The 18,498-nt window shown below is 43.3% G+C and overlaps 1 protein-coding gene across 1 annotated transcript; it reads right to left on the reverse strand.

The window, feature by feature from the left end:
* Positions 1–2,493: 2,493 nt before the first annotated feature.
* Positions 2,494–13,493, reverse strand: LOC121575190 (nuclear receptor subfamily 1 group D member 1-like). The gene is made up of 6 exons (XM_041888138.2): positions 12,702–13,493; positions 6,905–7,210; positions 6,582–6,815; positions 4,556–5,103; positions 4,059–4,455; positions 2,494–3,952 (listed from the first exon to the last, which is right to left on the reverse strand). Exons 1-6 carry the CDS (start codon positions 12,715–12,717, stop codon positions 3,756–3,758), a joined length of 1,698 nt encoding a protein of 565 aa, XP_041744072.1. The 5' UTR covers positions 12,718–13,493; the 3' UTR covers positions 2,494–3,755.
* Positions 13,494–18,498: the final 5,005 nt, after the last annotated feature.

Below are 18,498 nucleotides of genomic sequence, written 5' to 3' on the forward strand. Positions count from 1 at the left end.
CGGGAACGCGGCATAAATTACAGTACCACAAAACCCTGATGTGAAATTCTATTCTCTGTTAAAGGGGTCAGTTTGCATTGCACCACAGACCTATAGTTATGTTCTGTTGAGGTTGATTAAACTAAAAGATACCTATTTAAAATATTATATTGTGATGCCAATTTTTTTTGCAACATTATGTGATTGCCTGTCTTCATTGTTTTATGGAGATGGACCGAGTCCCACTATCGTTATGCCTGTCAATTACCTGTCCTTCCTTTACTGTGCATGGAGTAGTAGAAAAGGGGATGCATTAAATGTGGATAGCTGTTGCAGGGAATAGGCTACTTACCATAGAGTAGGATAAACTATAATGGTTCATAATTGACAGACGATTGCCGTCATATAGTTTAGCGAGTCTTGTTTTTATTACTTTATAAACTTCTGTTCTTAATTACATTCTTCTCATGTTATATAGTCTGTGACGCACTTGCTATCGCTTTAGCTGTAACTGTCCTGTAGGTGGCGCATGAAGACCTTTAGTAGGCCTAATGTGTGTTCCAGACAGTGCTGTGTTCTACACAAATGTACCCTTCATTATGTTCCCAATGTTCCCAAAGGTTGGTGCTATTTATACCTTCTAAATCTGCTCTCATAGCTGAAAAATACTTGAGAGGTTTTGGCTCCCTTGACAAGCTACAGTATTTGAGGGAAAAATCAGGTAAAGATCCCGTCAATTTGGGGCCGAAGTGAATATTTAGCTTCACTAGCAGCTGGCCGGTAAACATTTTCGAACATAAAACCGCTATAAAGTTATTTAATTCACATCTATCTGATGTGAATGCCCTAATTTAGTGGACAGGGCACTGATATAAAACTCACACAGATGTGATTGGTTATCTTGATTATTTCCTACCTAGGGCAGACAGGAAGAGATGAAGCGAGAGGATTTACTCTGCCCAAAATCGGTCCACGAAAATAAGACCACGAAGTGAGGAATTTTTGTATGGAGTTCAATGAGAGCGAACTTAAAATGGAATTGCTAATTTGCTACGTGAGGCTTATTTGGTCGAATAGAAGTTTCGCAATGGTTAGGTTGTTATGAATGCACTGATAAGTGGACGCAGGTGGCACTTCAGCAACTTTATATCGGAGTGGTGTATTCAGTTCGCTTGAACGTTTGCTACGTTGCGGAACGTTTTGTACTGAACGACACATTTTCCCAAAACATTATTGTACGTTCTTGAACAGACCTAGGTACGTTTGCTACCGTTTGGTGGGTGAGGGGAGATGTGGTTTGAACCAATGACACATGTATTTAAACGGCAGTGGCCATGCTGATAGCGTTCCTCAACCCCTCCCGGTTTTTCAACTGCTCAGTACAGCACCGTTTCCCTTCAATTGAATGTTCCAGAACGTAGAAACGTACTGAACGTGGCCCTGTTGTTCACACGCGTATCTGCCCTCTCATTGGCCAGAATACCTGATCTCGCCTCCTTCCGCCTGCATTCCATCTTTGATAATATGTATTTCCATTGTTAGAGTCGACTATCTTGTCAATATAATAGATAATCTTTGCCCAGGGTCATGGGTGCTGGGCTCTGTGTGGGTCCTCCAGATATAAATAAATAATTGGTCATTTAGCAGACGCTCTGGATAAGAGCGACTTACAGGAGCAATTAGGGTTAAGTGCCTTGCTCAAGGGCACATCGACAGATTTAGTCAGCTCGGGGATTAGAACCAGCGACCTTTCGGTTACTGGTACAACGCTCTTAACCACTAAGCTACCTGCCGCCCTTAGATGTTAGATGCCCTCTGAATGCCCTCTGGTCCTTCCTCTGGTCTTTATATTTTTACCCTCACGAGGACACACACACATGCATGGACACTCTCTATCTGATCATAATCATTATTTTCTTAGTCTCCAGAAAAGTACAGATTTCAGATGCACTGTGGACACATCCCAACTCTCATCTGTATCTAGCTCTGCGACAAGGTGTTCAGACAATCAATCAATCAAATGTATTTATAAAGCCCTTTTTACATCAGCAGATGTCACAAAGTGCTTATACAGAAACCCATCCTAAAAACCCAAACAGCAAGCGATGCAGATGTAGAAACACACACTTGACACATTTACCCACATTATTTTCTATCAAATATATTTGACACAGTTCGCATCCTAATCATTTTGTCCCAGCATGGTTCTTTGTTATATCTGCTCTGTGAGGATGAGTCTGTGTGTTAACCTGTGAGCTGTGTGCTTATATACACACACTGATACAAATTCCCTTAACAGTCTGCAACAAGGCACTTAATTGATCTAACAATGCCCATTATCATTAATTTGGTATAATGGGTGACAAAAGCTGGAGCATCATTGATAAAAATGTTCTTATGTTGCGAGGTTACTGCTTTGTCTCTGTTGTATAGTTTGGTATGGCTAGTGTTGGTTGCTATTATATAAGTCGATGAATGACACACGTAAACGAGTGAAGAGTCATACACAAGAAGTACGGTATATAATCTCATTTAATATTGGTTCTCTATGGAAGAAGTTTAACCATGATACATTTACAAAATATACACAAGGTAATGCATCGATCAATCAACAATAGTTATATTTCAATAATATTGGTTCAAATCAAATACTTTTTTACATGGTTTGTGCACTGGTTCCATCAGTTGCTCTCTTGTTGCGGTAAGGATGAGTGTTGGGGGTTGTAAGGATCAGTTCATGACGGGAAGACCACTGGCCCCATACAGCAGATGCACACCTTGCATCCCCCCCACACAATTGTGCACCTCTCAAACATAGAACCCCTGCTTTGTGTCTTCAATAGTGCTAACATCATACAGCAATCAACACAAACAAATGAAGTAGGAACCAGTCACAAATATTATATACAATATGTTCAACAATAGAATACCTTAATACATATATATATACATATAACCCGACAAATGTGGTCTAAAATGACCAAATATCTCCCTGATTACATCATACAAATATAATGCATCATACTCTCAATTCTTATAAATGTAAATAATACATTTTCTCATCAAATCCCAAATATTGGATTTCCAAAAAGATTAATGACGTGATTTTGAAAATAGCTTAGGTCTTTTTAACAGTGCATACACAGTCAGTTAGGGATCTAATAGTGTGTTATACATTGCTATTGCTCTGTCATATGGGTTGATTTCAGAGGTTTGTTGATGTATGGAAAGTGCTGTGTTTGAATGTGTAGAAAGAAAATGTCCCTTTCTCACGTGAAGAGGGTGTGCTTCCTTCTTGCTGGTTTTCTGTCTGTGTCTGTGGCGGGACAGGAGGACATAGTGAGGCACGGAATGAGAGGAGGAATGGAACTGTCTTTTGGTCTTCTGTCACTGAGAAATATGGGTAATGGAGGACTAAGATGAGGATTTGCTGTCTAACTCACAGCACACCAACTTGTTCAGCAGACTATAAGTCTATGAGAGATTCTACCAGCTGTGAGTATTGTTCATGAGGTCATAGTTGAAGAGACTCCCTCCTATTTTCCTCCATCTTTCTCTGAGATGCCTCTCAGTCCACTCATTCACCCTGTCCAACCCTGCTTCTGCCCCAGTCCTAGCTCCAGCAAACACAGCCCATTGAAGAGAGCCTGAGGATGACCGGCTGGTGGCTTGTGGCTGGAGTGAAAGCGTCATGAGGCTGTTCCCCAAGAGGACTGCCCCTTTCAGGGGTCCGGTAGTCAGTGGGTGCCCCTGTTGGCTGTAGTTCCACCTGGCCCTTAGGGGTCGATGCTGAAGGCCAGCAGCTTGTCGGAGTGCAGGTTGTTGAGGGTGCGCAGGTCGGGCAGGCGCAGCAGCAGCTTGGGGAAGAGGGCGCTGTCGTCGGGGCTACGGCGGGTGATGAGCGAGCGCAGGGCTTTGATCAGACTCTCCTGAAGCTGCTCCACTGCAACTACGTCAGCCACACCTGAACAGTCTGACAGAGGAGAGGAGAGAGTGTTATATACTTGGTGAAAAACCTAAATATCTCTGATTTTTAAAGAGATTTTGAGAAGTGTGTGTGTCTCTTATGAGTCTCTTACCAGCAGACACTAGCACCACAGCCATGAAGAGGGCCATCTCGTCAGGCTGCAGGCCCAGAGCTCCCAGCTTCTCACTGAACTCAAACATGGCGTCCAGCAGAGAGCCCATACCCAGCGCCCGCAGGGACGTCAGAGGGTATGTCTGGCCGTTCAGGAAGGTCACAGTCTTCTCCTTGGGGTCGAATAGTGAGCAGAACCTGACCATCAGCACCTGGAAGGTGCCGGCCTTAAGCAGCATGACCTGGTCGTGCTGGCTGAGACTCTGGAACCCGGGGATGCTCTTGGCAAACTCCACCACCTCCTTGACGGCCGGGGTGAAGCACTGGGAGAAGGCGTCCCAGATCTGCTGGCTGGAACGGTCACGGGGGGCTACGGGACATGCATTCAGGGGACATGCCTGAGAGAGAGGGAGAGGGTTAGAATGGCTCTATGACACATGTATTGTACATATAGTAATACTATGTAGGTACATACTCAAGCGATTTAATGAGACTCACCAGAACTTTGGCACCTCCACTCAACTTCCAGGGGCAGGTGGTCTGGTTTTGAGACTCGCCGGCTGGAAAGCTGTTGTGATTGGCTTGGAAGGTCTTAGCGGACTGGCTGCCATTGGACATTGGGCATTGACTCTGATTGAATGATGGTTGGTATGTATACTGGGCGTTGTCAACATTGTTGTTGCGTGGGCAGCGAGAGGGGGTCTGGTAGCTTTGTGTGGGATGTGACTGGTACCCCTGAGAGGGGTTGGAATGAGAGTGGGTTTGGGGTGCGGGGTGAGCGTAGCCAGACTCATGTGCTGGATTGTTGCGGATGTTGTTGTTGTTGACGGCCATCTTGATTACTGGCTTCACATCCTCTTGGGCAAAGATGTTGCAGTAGGCAGAGGAAATGGACTCGCCAGGTTCTGGGCTGGCTGGGGCCTCAGAGGAAGAAGGGGAGGAGTCAATCTCCATGGATGCTGATTCGTTGAGGCTGTTCATGTAGCTCTGCATCTCGTCCAATAGCCTCTGCTTCTCACGCTTTGGGATACGCCCAAAACGCACAGCTGAGGAGAAGGAGGACAAGGGGAAAATAAGTTAATACAGATGGCAGTGACTGGAGCTGGTATAGCAGTGGCCTGTTACTTATCAGTCTAATTCAACCTTTACTGATTGGGAATGCAATCACTGTGTTGTATAATTACTGACTAATCCTACAGGGTAAAGAAAGCTGGGGGAGATTTTTCTCCACTCTCTATAACCAGTCTGTTTCAATTGACCATGAAATTACATGGTATACCACCCCACCCCCTTCCTCTCCTCTCCTCATCCCCCTCTTCATCTCTCCAGACCTCCCATCCCCTTCTTTATCTCTCCAGACCTCCCATCCCCCTCTTCATCTCTCCAGACCTCCCATCCCCCTCTTCATCTCTCCAGACCTCCCATCCCCCTCTCCATAGCACACGTCCTCTGGCAAACCTATTTATAGTCTGCTATTGTAAGCTACACCCCTTCCCCCAATCTCTTTCCTGATCTCCCTCCCTCTTTCTACCACACCCCTCGCTCACTCTTGCTCTCTCGCTCCTCTGTGTTTCTGTTAAGCAACACAAAGTAGGTTACTGGGTCAGCTAGAGTAAACGTTGTCATTATGAGTGACAGAGTGAGGGAGGAGAGGTCAAAGTAGAGGAGAGGAAAGAGTGAGAGGGTAATAGGGTATGAGTAAAGGGGTGAATGGGGTAATGAAAACGTGAAAGAGAGTATCATGGGAGAGGGGGAATGTGAAAGGGTGAGGTAATTAGAGGATGATTGAATGAGAGTGAAAGGTAAAAAGCTGGAAAGGGAACAAGGGGTAGATGAGTGACATCAAATGTAGTTTTAAATGAATGCCTTTCATTCATAAAATTTAATCAGTATTAATGAAAATATCATATAGAGTGAAAAGGCCAAACGTATGCTTTGAGCTTTGTTGGGTAATTGGTGCAATGGTGGGTAATTTTCCTCCTCTCTAGCGTTTTCCTTTTATAGGTCACCTCAAAAGGTTTGCTCCAGAAAAGCAGATGATTTATTATCACCTAGTTTATAGATACCTCTGGAGGGTATGGTGGCCTGTAGGGAAATGATGCCATACAGGAGAGGGATGGAGCTGAGCCTCTAACTGTACCAACTGTACTATCCTCCAATAACATTCTAATAGTTTACCATTAGAACATGACCTATTAAATCCCTATATGTTATAGACTTTGCGGTAATACTTCTAATAGATGTGCAAACACATTCAACCTGACACGGAGGGTAATGAAGCGGCCTGTGGCCTAATTTCCTAAAATAAACCGTATTTGCCACAGTTTTCCCCATGACTGATGACTACTGGGACTCCCCAACTGCTTCTGTCATCAATCAGAAACTAAGGGCCAGAGGAGAGAAAAAGAGGGAGAGGAAGATAGAACAGAAGGAGAGATGGAGGAGAGAGAGCTGGGATGAGGTATGGAGGAGGTGTGACTGAAGAACAAGAATGAGGCTAGGTATAGATAGAATGTTCTCTTACCATCTCTGGACATGCCCACGTAGAGACACTTCTTGAAGCGGCAGTGCTGGCAGCGGTTGCGGTTCATACGCATGATCAGGCAGCTCTCATTCTTCACACACATCTTGTAGTGGATGTTCTGCTGGATGCTGCGGCGGAAGAAACCCTTGCAGCCTTCACAGGCGTGAACGCCGTAATGGAAGCCAGACGCAATGTCCCCGCACACCTTACACAGGAGCACCATGCCTCCTGTCTCTGTGAGGTAGACAAAAATATGAATGATTGGTTAGACATTATAATAGAAAAATAGAAGAAGAAAGAAAGCCAGTAGAAGTGGTACTTACTGGTGAAGGTGCCAGTGAAGCCACAGGGCCTCTTGGCCACCATAGGGTGGGCGTAGGTATTGCCAGAGGATGTAGTGGCTGTAGTGGCATTGGCTTCAGGGAACTGGAAGACTAGTTTGGGCGAGGGTCCTCCCCTGTTCTCCCCTCTTTCTCTCTTAAGAGGGCCGATCTCGGGGAAGGAGACAGGTTCAGGAGATGAGGGTTGGGAGTGGGAGGACCGGGGGGACTGGGTCTGGTACCCGCTGGAGGGGCTGCCAGGGCTGGGGCTGGCACTACCAGATGATCCAGCATACAGTATCACACCACCTGGAGGGCAAAGAGGAGAGGAGAGAGAGGGAGGGCAGTTAGTGTTACCATGTTACAAGGAAGCAGACATTAGGCTATGCTGTCAGCAAACTATCTGTGCAAAGATGTATAGATTAATATATATATCTGTGTCGAAGGTAGGTAGGTCAACTAACAGATGAGTGTTGAGCAATAGGCACTTTAATGGGTTACCAAACATGAACACACCTCCTGCCTGAGGTCGACATTTAAACCACAACCAGTCTCAGAGAAGCTGGTAAAAGGTAATAGAAGGTCAGAATGTGTCGGGACAATGTCAAATCTAGCCTCAGGACCAAACAGATCTTTGTCAATAGTATTTTTCCAAAATGTGGATTTATAAGACTTTATCATTTTAGCTTTGATTAATTCAGTGTTAGATGTGGGACCTTGAATTTATACAAAAACAAAATAATTTAAAAAGTAATTGCTATATAAGTTGTGCTGCGCCTACTCAAAGTTCTAGAATGTTCCAAAGCAAGTTCGGTATGTAAACTCGGAAATGTCTCATAACTCCCTCCCTCTCCCCATCTCTCTACCCCTCCCTCCCTGTAAAGATTGTGTTCTGTGTACAATAAGAGCGACAGCCCCTCACGTGTACACTCAGCCAGCCAGCTGCCTCCTCGCACTAACAGCAAGCCTTGCTTTTCCCCGTTGGCGCGCCCAGAGCTTGCTCAAACTTCCTGCCACCCGACCGCCGACTCACATGGACTCCTGACACACTAGGCACTTTCCACAGTCCCGTGTAGACAACAGCCGCAGTACAATAACAGGCAGCTGAGAGCTCACTGTTGAAAGAGAGGGCTTACGTTTGAAAGAGAGGGCCGCTACTGTGTGTATGGCATTCCACTGGGGGAGGGTGGGGGTAGCTTATCTGGATGATGAAAAACCGGTTTTCATATAATTTCAGTCAGCCTTAACTGTTTTCAATACAGGGCAAACCCATCATTGTGCTATCTGAAACAAATGTGCAATTCAATAGCAATGACTCCAATTTTTTGACTCAGTCTTTTTCATGTTTCCCCCTTTATTTAAGGTCCTATGAATTCTCTATGAAACATCATGTAGATCTGCCTGCCTCATGCCTCCCCTGTGTTACTCTCTCTGCTGGAGGAGACAAATGCTGCTGGCTGGGAATTTCTGTTTAGCTTAAAGTGAGTGTGCCTGTCTATAATTCCTCTGCCAGCACGTGCCAACACTGACTGTGATAACTCTGCTGGGGCTTCACTGTTTGCATGTGGCAGTGCTTCCCCTCTACCTGAAAGGTCTGACTTTAAATTCACCCCCACCCCCTCCATTGACACACACACTCACAGTGTGTGTGTCAATGGAGGGGGTGGGGGTGAATTTATAGTCCTGAGCTGTTGGTTTGGTTTCCATTGTCAAGTGGCAGCCCAGTGAGGGGGACCTGACCCCTGGCCTTCTCTATGGCAGAGACAGTGTAATTCACCAGAAACCTGAGCCTGGCCAGGTGGCTCGAGTAAAAGCCCCTCCCTGGAGCACTATGCTATGACACAGGTGGGGTAGGGCTGTATGACTCAGAGCTAGGATAAACAAATAGACAGCAACTAACCCCTCCTTATTCCCTCCGCCTCTCATGGGAGTCCCACCCACCCTTAGGGTATAGAAGAGAAGGGAGACAGCCAGGTGACGTGTGTATACTTGGCCGTGAGTCATGAGACCGGTGGGAAAACACTCAGCTTGGACTGAAATGTATATCTTTCAAACCAAATATGCATTTGATTGTATTTACCTCTAACCCTAATCTAGACCAAATAGCTCATAAATAATATTGTAATTCTGTCATTTCTAACATGTCAATCTAGTGACTATCGGTTTAGTTTATTGAAAGGCAAGCCCACATCCCTTACCATCCGACAATCAGGTTTCTGAGTTCTCACCTTCCACCCTGTAGTCACATAGTTATAATGGTAATTTAACCACTGCTTTTGTGGAACCGCTGTACTCTGTCACTAAGGTTGAGGTCAGCTTTAACTCCAGTGCTTTGTGGGAAGTCAGATAAATGGTCATGGCTCATGTCGGGTGAGGTGACTCGTGTGTGAGCTAATCTGATAGTGGGTTGGCTGGAGGGGAGTGCCCAGCAACGTGAGTCCTCCTCTCCCCCCCAGTCACACCCTTGCCCCCCCCTCCCTCTCGGGGACCCTTATTCACTCCCTCCCTTCCTTCTTCCCTCCAGACATTCCAGACACTGCCTCCTCGTCTAATCTATAATCTCATTGGCCTTCATTTGTAAGTGTTTGGTGGGTTACATTGAAAGGGTAAATGTATAAATAAATTACAGTGAATAAGACTGATATTCTAAGAGGTCAACCACTGGTTATACACACAATTACATTGAACACCAGTAGAAAAATAATGATATATTGTCCAGTTACTCATATAAACTGCCCATCAGGCTCGGATGATTGACAGAATAGCAGTCTATGCAATTATTGGCGGAAGTAGTAGGGCAATATAACAATTAGTGCATCTTGGAGTAGAAGCCTAAAAGATACTTTATGACATAGTAAACAGTGGACTTTGATCCACCATATAAACTATATTATAAATATAGGCCAGCCTAACCTCCAACCTGAATTTTGAGAATTTGAATTTGCTACTTGTCAGGGTAATTTGTGATATTGGTGAGTGAACCATCACTACAATGTATTCTCAACATGTGACATTTTGCCTATTGATACAATGTATTACAAATGTATCACAATATCAGCTATATTGAATATACTGTATATAAAACTATTCAGTTGTCTATCCGAATTAAAATATATTGGCGTAAAGAAATAAACATTAAACTAGTGAATAGGGTGCTAAAACATTCTGACCCATTGACCAAATTCTGGCAGCAGCAAAACAGAGTTCCCGGAAAAACTGTGAGTAGGAGTTCCCGGAAAGGCTGTGAGTGAGCGAGAGGAGCGCGCAAGGGAGATGAGAAAACTGAAGGCGAGGGTGGGAATCACGCGCTGCACGTGGATGCTGAGGTTTATGCACGTGATGTCGGCTCTAGACAGGCAAGGTGGGAACTCGGGTAAATCAGGCGCATGATGCCGACCATTATCAGACTGTTGCCATGCAAATAATAGCTCAGATACTTATTAGACTTGAGAACATGGCTGTAAATAGGGGACTAGGTCATTCAATATCAATGCCACTGTCACATTCCCTGCTGTCTTCGGGAAAATATATTTGGCAATTGAGTTATTCCAGCCTCAAATGTGTAATAACGAGCGTCTGCTAAATGACTAAAAAAAATGTAAAAAATGTAAATGTAATTGCCTCATATTATCGATGGAACCTGACTCAAAATGCAATTATTATCTATTGAATTATTATTAATGCAATTTGAATATCTTTAACTTTCGAATATTGAGTGGTAAATTGTGTCACCTAGTAGGTTTACAGGGATTCCCTTTATATGGGAACCCCCTCCTGCCCATATTGTGACCTGCCATAGAGATTATTCACTGCTATGAATTCATGGACTATGGAGGCCAACTTGGTCAACATATCAGTTGAAATAAAGGTTGAACACTCCCCATTACTGAGAGTTGGCTAGTGGTCATCATTCCACTGACGCCAATGACCCACTAGCCGATAGGATATGTTTGGCACCCAAACATATGCATATATTGAAATGAATTTAGGGTAATTCATATTTGCATGACTACTTTTTGTATTCCATATCTTGTATTTTGTATATCTTGTTATATTTTATATTGGTAAAAATGTTTTGACTGTAGCTCTGCTTGTGCGTGCAGTAGATCAGGGAAGATAATATTTCATGATAGAACAGTTTTTGTTACCAATTCACCACCTACTCAATTTGGTCCTGGCTTGAATAGCTGTTAACTGTTCAAATTTGGCCTTCATGTCAGGACCAGCTCTTTTAAAAATTGTTTTGGCTCACATGTCTATTGAATAGGCGTGTTAGGTCCTTGGCACACGTGATGAGAAAGTTATGATGCACAGCAGCACTGAACAAGCTTGGGGAGACACCAGTCAGGTAGCGTGACCAGTTCTGTAAATGTGTCACAGACCGTAAACACGCAATCTCAGGTCAAAGAGAAGAAACACCTTTCTGGAGTAGTGCAGATGAAAGGATTCGAATAGTTTTGGTTTTTCCCACGTAATCCGGTTTGATTCAATTACGCCAATAATTCTCAACTCTCCAAGCCAAGGCAACTTTAAGGACTGAGCGCATCTGCGCAAAAGAGAACCAAAGTTGTTCCAAATTATGTAAAAGTAACAATGTATCCCTAAAAGAAGATTGTATGATTAGAAGCTGACACCAAATCAATGAAGGAATAGTCACATGAAGTGCAGACCAGCACTTGCAGGCACCAGAGACTGACAGAGCGTGTAAAGTGGGACCGGTACCGCACGTCAGTTTGTTGTTTACATGCAGGGAATCAGGAAGTAGCAGTCAGCTCAATCGCCGCAAAATAGCAAAGATTGTGGCATGCCATACGACAACCCACTCCCTCAATACCCTGAGCATCACTCACATTAGCCTTCATCCAAAAACACACTTGGCATTAAAACTTAGATTTGGCCAATCTTATAGCAACAAAATGATACTAACGCCAGTATTAAGATATAGTTAACAAAACCTTGTTCATAGCAGGCACTGAGCATTATCAGTGCGCATCTAAAATTGTGCCTTATGGGATAGTTATCGCAATTCCAGATAGTTTCTATCTTATTATCTCCAATGTATACTACTATTAAAATATTTTTTAAAAATAGGTCACCTAAAACCTTACCTATTACATGATAGAAACTAAATACGCGAAATATAATCTGTCCAATAACTCACCGAAGTAACATTTCACTTAAAATGGAGGGATGTATTGCAAAAGGAAATAGCAAAAATGTTATTATAGTGGGAAAAAATTGGTTAATATGTGGACATCGGAGGGTTGGAGTTAAAAACAGAATGAATGGTGTATTGGCCGCTGTGGGTGAAAATCCAGCACTTGCAGAAAAAGGAAATTAGGAATGTATGTATAATTAGTTAACTACTGTTTATGTGAGCGAAAATAGCTATTAGTAGCAGTAGAAGACATATTGTCCGCCAAATGTATGGTAGGGTTGGGGGGAATACAAAAATTTTTATTTTATTTTTATGATGCAAACAATTAATTTGATAGAACCCAAAATCTATCTCCAATATTTAAAAAAAGAAATAGGAAAAAAATAATCGACATTCATTTATTCAGTAATCTGGATATGCTGTGTAGCCTCGGGCAATACATGATTATGACATTATCAATGAACTCATTACCATTACGCACGGTATATATACCAATACACAGTGAAGGAATATGCCCAAACAGTACACATTACATTTATTCAGTAGTATTAGTTGACAAGTAGTGTATTAGCAAATGCATTGATGTTTTAGCCTACAACTGACAATAGCATAGATTGGTTATAACTTGGCAATGAAACTCACCAGGGCTGTTGTCCATGTTTTCGGGTATTTGGTTGATTTTAAATGGTACTGGAATTATTAAATGTTGGTTTGTCTCTTGCGTCAAGTAGGAATTTCGTTGATATAGGTGAAATAGTCATGAACCGCCAAGAAAGCATAGAGCGGGTATCCCAATAAGACCGTATGCAGGTCATTGGGGGTTCATCAAACCCGTCAAGTGTGGAAACAAATCGAAACTGATTTAAAGATCAGCAAAACCTAAACAGGTATCGTTTGACGAAATGGTTACAAATCGTCTCCAAGGTGCGTAATTCAGTGCCTTTGCTGCCTCTAGCCTGCTTCGCTTGGTGTTCGTAGGTCGTGTGATGTACAGTAAACTATCACTGTAACATAACAAGCATTCTTTGAAAATAAATTCCAAGCATTCAGCTTTAGTGCCAGTCAGTCACCATGAACATCTCCAAAGTCAAAAGTGTGAAAGAAGTTTAAGCACACCCACCCACTAATAGGCAATACACCGCGCCCACACTACACCAGCACGTTTTCAGGTGTCTGAGAAATGTGACCAGTTTTTTTTTGTCCCTTCAACCTCTGTTTTGTATGACAAGGATTACTCTCACACTCGCTCTTTCTCTGACTGCCTCTGTTACGCTCTAGAGTATCTCATCCCCCACCCTCCCCTCCTCTCAATCGTTATTCGTTCGCACGTCTTCATTGGTGGAGAGCTAGAGTGGAGGCGAAACAGTTGGACTGTCGACATTTGGAACGCTGGTAAAGCACCGTTGCATGTGCGCGCGGCATGTGAGCCGCGGAGCCTGGTGTCCTACTGACACACATTCTATGCAAATATATGAGGCCTTGTGATAAGAAGGGTGGACGGAGAGGGGGCTAGCACATGGGAAGTAGGCGGAGCTCACCGTGCTGCCGCTCCCCTCCATCCCTCCACCTCTTTATCACGTTCTGCCTTCAGAAGCGATTCGTTTTTTCCTAGATTCTCAGCATCGGAAATTGGCATGAATCGTGGTGGGAATGTGGGTCAACATCAATTATTTGAGAGAAAACACATCAAACAGCAAAGCTTTCTTATGCAAAGCTTTCCTCATGGGAATCCCGAGTGCCCATGTTTTCGGCGGATAGACACGGATTTGAATGTAGGTCGTTGGGCTCTGCTGGAGGGGCTCTTAGTACGTGCACCTCATGTTTTATTATCATATAGGCTAATAGTTTTTGAATAAAGAAGTCATGAAGAGTGACGCAGCTGCTCTAGCCTACACCTAGGTTATAACACATTATTATACAATTGGGTCAAAAGGGGCTGTGTGTGTTATGTTCTCTTTGGCAGCTGGTTAGATTTGGTCAATGCTGATAGGCTACTAGACGTCGTCACTTTTAAACCTTGTGAACCCAGCATGGGTAGCCAATGACACGACAGCCAGAGCGTCAGAGCATGTCCTCACGTGTTTTTCGTAATGACGCATCACCACTCTGTTGTGGAGTTCACTGCGCCGTAGTTCACTCCTGCTGGCCAAACTTTATGATTTAGCAGGGCAGTAGGTGAATTCTATATGCGTCATATGGCACAAGCTTTAGACCACGTTGTTTCCGATTCAAGAAACGTGTATAGTCATACTTCATTATCATGTTTCAGACGTTGGTCATATATGCTGCGTTCAAGTACTAGTCGGAACCAGGAAACTCGGAAATTTCCGACTTGATAACTGGTTGTAGTTATACGCGTGCCGCGTTCAACCAGTTAGCAAGTCGGAAATGTCCTAGTTTCCTAGTTCCGACTAGTACCTGAACGCGGCATTAACCACACATGAAACTGCACCCTTTAGGCATTAATGCGCAATTACGCACAGAATGACACGAGGGTTATAGAGTTTACAGTAATTTTGTAACTATTTATATTAACTGATTCAGAGTGGGTAAATTACACATTCATAAGCACAACATAAGGGCATAACATTCATTTTAATGGAACATCATAGAAGTTTGACGGATTTTGATGTGACAAAGTTGCTTGGTTATGACACACTTGACCAAAACGGAATGGTATCCATATTGTTATATATGACCTCTCTTTATCATATTGAATATATGCAATACAGATATAGGCCACACTGTCTGTTAATCAAACGCCACCATTAAAAACTGTAATTCATTAATATTTTATAATTCGTTATGTAGCAGTTATGTACTGTGCCTATAGATGTGTAATTCATTATGAATATGAGAGTTCATATGAATCGAGAAATGTTTCGGTAGTTAAATAAATTGCAGTTAGGCTAATCACATTTAATCAGTTATTGCAGTTAACCACTGAGATACCTACTGCAGCCCTCATCCTCCACATACAACACCCGTTCTGCCAGTCACATTCTTTTAAAGGTCCCCAAAGCACACACATCCCTGGGTCGCTCCTCTTTTCAGTTTGCTGCAGCTAGCGACTGGAACGAGCTGCAAAAAACACTCAAACTGGACAGTTTTATCTCCATCTCTACATTCAAAGACTCAATCATGGACACTCTTACTGAAAGTTGTGGCTGCTTCGCGTGATGTATTGTTGTCTCTACCTTCTTGCCCTTTGTGCTGTTGTCTGTGCCCAATAATGTTTGTACCATGTTTTGTGCTGCTACCATGTTGTGTTGCTACCATGTTGTTGCTACCATGTTGTTCTGCTGCCATGTTGTGCTGCTACCATGTTGTTGTCATGTTGTGTTGCTACCATGCTGTGTTGTCATGTGTTGCTGCCATGATATGTTGTTTTCTTAGGTCTCTCTTTATGTAGTGGTGTCTCTCTTGTCATGTTTTGTCCTATATTTTTATTTTATTTTTTATTTTTAATCCCAGCCCCCATCCCCGCAGGAGGCCTTTTTCCTTTTGGTAGGCCGTCATTGTAAATAAGAATTTGTTCTTAACTGACTTGCCTAGTTAAATAAAGGTTAAATAAAACAATTATAAAAAAAACACAACGACGTACAAGAATGGCACAAAATTAATGATTAATAGAATGTTAGTCATTCTTTTCATAGCTCAGTGTGTATACTGTAGGCCTATAATATACACTGAACAATAATATAAACGCAACATGCAACAATTTCGAAGATTTTACTGAGTTACAGTTCATATAAGGAAATCAGTCAATTGAAATAAATTCATTAGGCCCTAATCTATGGATTTCACATGACTGGGAATACAGATATGCATCTGTTGGTACAGACACCTTTAAAAAAAATTAGGGGCGCGGATCAGAAAAACAGTCAGTATCTGGTGTGACTAAGTTGCTCTGCTAAATGACTAAAATGTAAATGTAAAATATGTGACCACCATTTGCCTCATGCAGCACACATCTCCTTTGCTTAGAGTTGATCAGGCTGTTGATTGTGGCCTGTGGAATGTTGTCCCACTCCTCTTCAATGGCTGTGCGAAGTTGCTGGATATTGGCGGGAACTGGAACTCGCTGTCGTACACGTCGATCCAGAGCATCCCAAATATGCTCAACCGTGACGTCTGGTGAGTATGCAGGCCATGGAAGAACTAGGACATTTTCAGCTCCCAGAAATTGTGTACAGATCCTTGCATGATCATGCTGAAACATGAGGTGATGGCGGCGGATGAATGGCACGACAATGGGCCTCAGGATCTTGTCATGGTATCTCTGTGCATTCAAATTGCCATCGATAAAATGCAATTATGTTCTTTGTCCGTAGCTTATGCCTGCCCATACCATAACCCCAACGTCACCATGGGGCACTCTGTTCACAACGTTGACAGGTGAAGAAACTGGATGTGGAGGTCCTGGGCTGGCGTGGTTACACGTGGTCTGCGGTTGTAAGGCAATTTGGACATACTGCCAAATTCTCTAAAATGACTTGGAGACGGCTTATGGTAGAGAAATTAGCATTCAATAGCTCTAGTGGACATTCCTGCAGTCAGCATGCCAATTGCACTCTCCCTCAAAACTTGAGACATCTGTGGCATTGTGTTGTGTGACAAAACTGCACATTTTAGAGTGGCCTTTTATTGTCCCCCGATCAAGGTGCACCTGTGTAATGATCATGCTGTTTAATCAGCTTCTTGATATGCCACATCTGTCAGGTGGATATATTATCTTGGCAAAGGATACATGCTCACTAACAGGGATGTAAATAAATTTGTGCACAAAATTGGAGAGAAATATGCTTTTTGTGCTTATGGAAGAATTTGGGGATCTTTTATTTCAGCTCATGAAACATGGGACCAACACTTTACATGTTGCTTTTATATTTTTGTTCAGTATATATGCTGTTTCACCAAATGTAGCCTATAGTTGCGAGGGATTACTTATTGGGGCGTATTTGTAGGGTCATCATAAATTTGTTTTCCTGACCATGCCCAGGGACTACTTTGGGCTGGTTATAGGCTGGGCAATGATATATACATAGACACATGTTGCTCTCTCTCTCTCTCTCTCTCTGGTGGACTGACTCTCTACCCCTTCTCCCTGAAGTGGGCAATTCTTGTCCCCTTCATGGATTTAAAGCATTGGATTGGTGTAGGGCTAGATGGAGTTGGATTGGTGTAGGGCTAGATGGAGCTGGATTGGTGCAGGGCTAGATGGAGCTGGATTGGTGCAGGGCTAGATGGAGCTGGATTGGTGCAGGGCTAGATGGAGCTGGATTGGTGCAGGGCTAGATGGAGCTGGATTGGTGCAGGGCTAGATGGAGCTGGATTGGTGCAGGGCTAGATGGAGCTGGATTGGTGCAGGGCTAGATGGAGCTGGATTGGTGTAGGGCTAGATGGAGCTGGATTGGTGCAGGGCTAGATGGAGCTGGATTGGTGTAGGGCTAGATGGAGCTGGATTGGTGTAGGGCTAGATGGAGCTGGATTGGTGTAGGGCTAGATGGAGCTGGATTGGTGTAGGGATTAACTGTAGTTGTCTTGTTCAATGGAAACAATTACATGTGTTATAAATATATTTCTTACAGCAGTTCATTCCTTTTCAATCCACGAGGGGGAGTGAATCAGTGCACATTTCAGGGAAGGGTATAAATTGACCCTTGCCATTCTCTACATTGGGAAGCAAGTTGGAATTCCTACAGCATTGGGCAGTTTATCTTTCTGATTCTAGGTTGCTGTTGGCAAATAAAAACAGAAAATAAGTAGGCCTACTGTACAACAAGCAGTAGGCCCTACTGGAGTATTCAGAAACAAAATATTGTGTTGTCGTTTTTGCGTGTTTTTGTGACTGATTGTGTGTTGGGTAATGGAATGTGTTGTGTCTGTGGTGTCCATCACGTTGTTTTCATTCTTTTTTTATGGTGTAGTGGAGTCTTATTTATTCTATTGTCAGTCTGTTGCCTTAGTTTCTTCTTTGGAGAGTCTGGACGTGAGTTCCTTGACTTTGTGGGATTAGTGTTTTTACTGTTTTCCAAATGTGGTGTTTGTGCTTTTGAAGATGTTGGTATGTGTTTTGTGTGTGTGAGTTATCAGTATGTTGATTGATTAGCAGCCTCTGTTGTGTCTGAGGGTGTTTTTTACATGTTCGGATTATTAATAAAGATGTCAGGATAAGTGACGCAGATGCTTTACACCAAGATTATAACACATTATTATACAATTGGTCTTATTGGGTTTATTTGTGTTAAGTGTTCTCTGTGGCAGCTGGTTACCCAGCACGTGTAGAGAATGACATGACAACCAGAGCATCAGAGCATGTCCTCACGTGTTATTCGCAATGAAGCAGCGCCACTCCGTGGTGGAACTTTATGGTTTAGCAGGGCAGTAGGTGAATTCTATGCGCGTTATATAGCACAAGCTTGAGACCACGTTGTTT

Source organism: Coregonus clupeaformis, chromosome 10 (genome assembly GCF_020615455.1).
Source record: "Coregonus clupeaformis isolate EN_2021a chromosome 10, ASM2061545v1, whole genome shotgun sequence".
Taxonomy (NCBI): domain Eukaryota; kingdom Metazoa; phylum Chordata; class Actinopteri; order Salmoniformes; family Salmonidae; genus Coregonus; species Coregonus clupeaformis.

What these genes read in the sequence shown, in the direction of transcription:
- LOC121575190 (XM_041888138.2), bottom strand. An exon ending in CGTGGGCATGTCCAGAGATG is followed by an intron (nt 5,104 to 6,581) that starts GTAAGAGAACAT and finishes CCTTCTCCTCAG; the next exon opens with CTGTGCGTTTTGGGCGTATC. An exon ending in GTGGAGGTGCCAAAGTTCTG is followed by an intron (nt 4,456 to 4,555) that starts GTGAGTCTCATT and finishes CCTCTCTCTCAG; the next exon opens with GCATGTCCCCTGAATGCATG.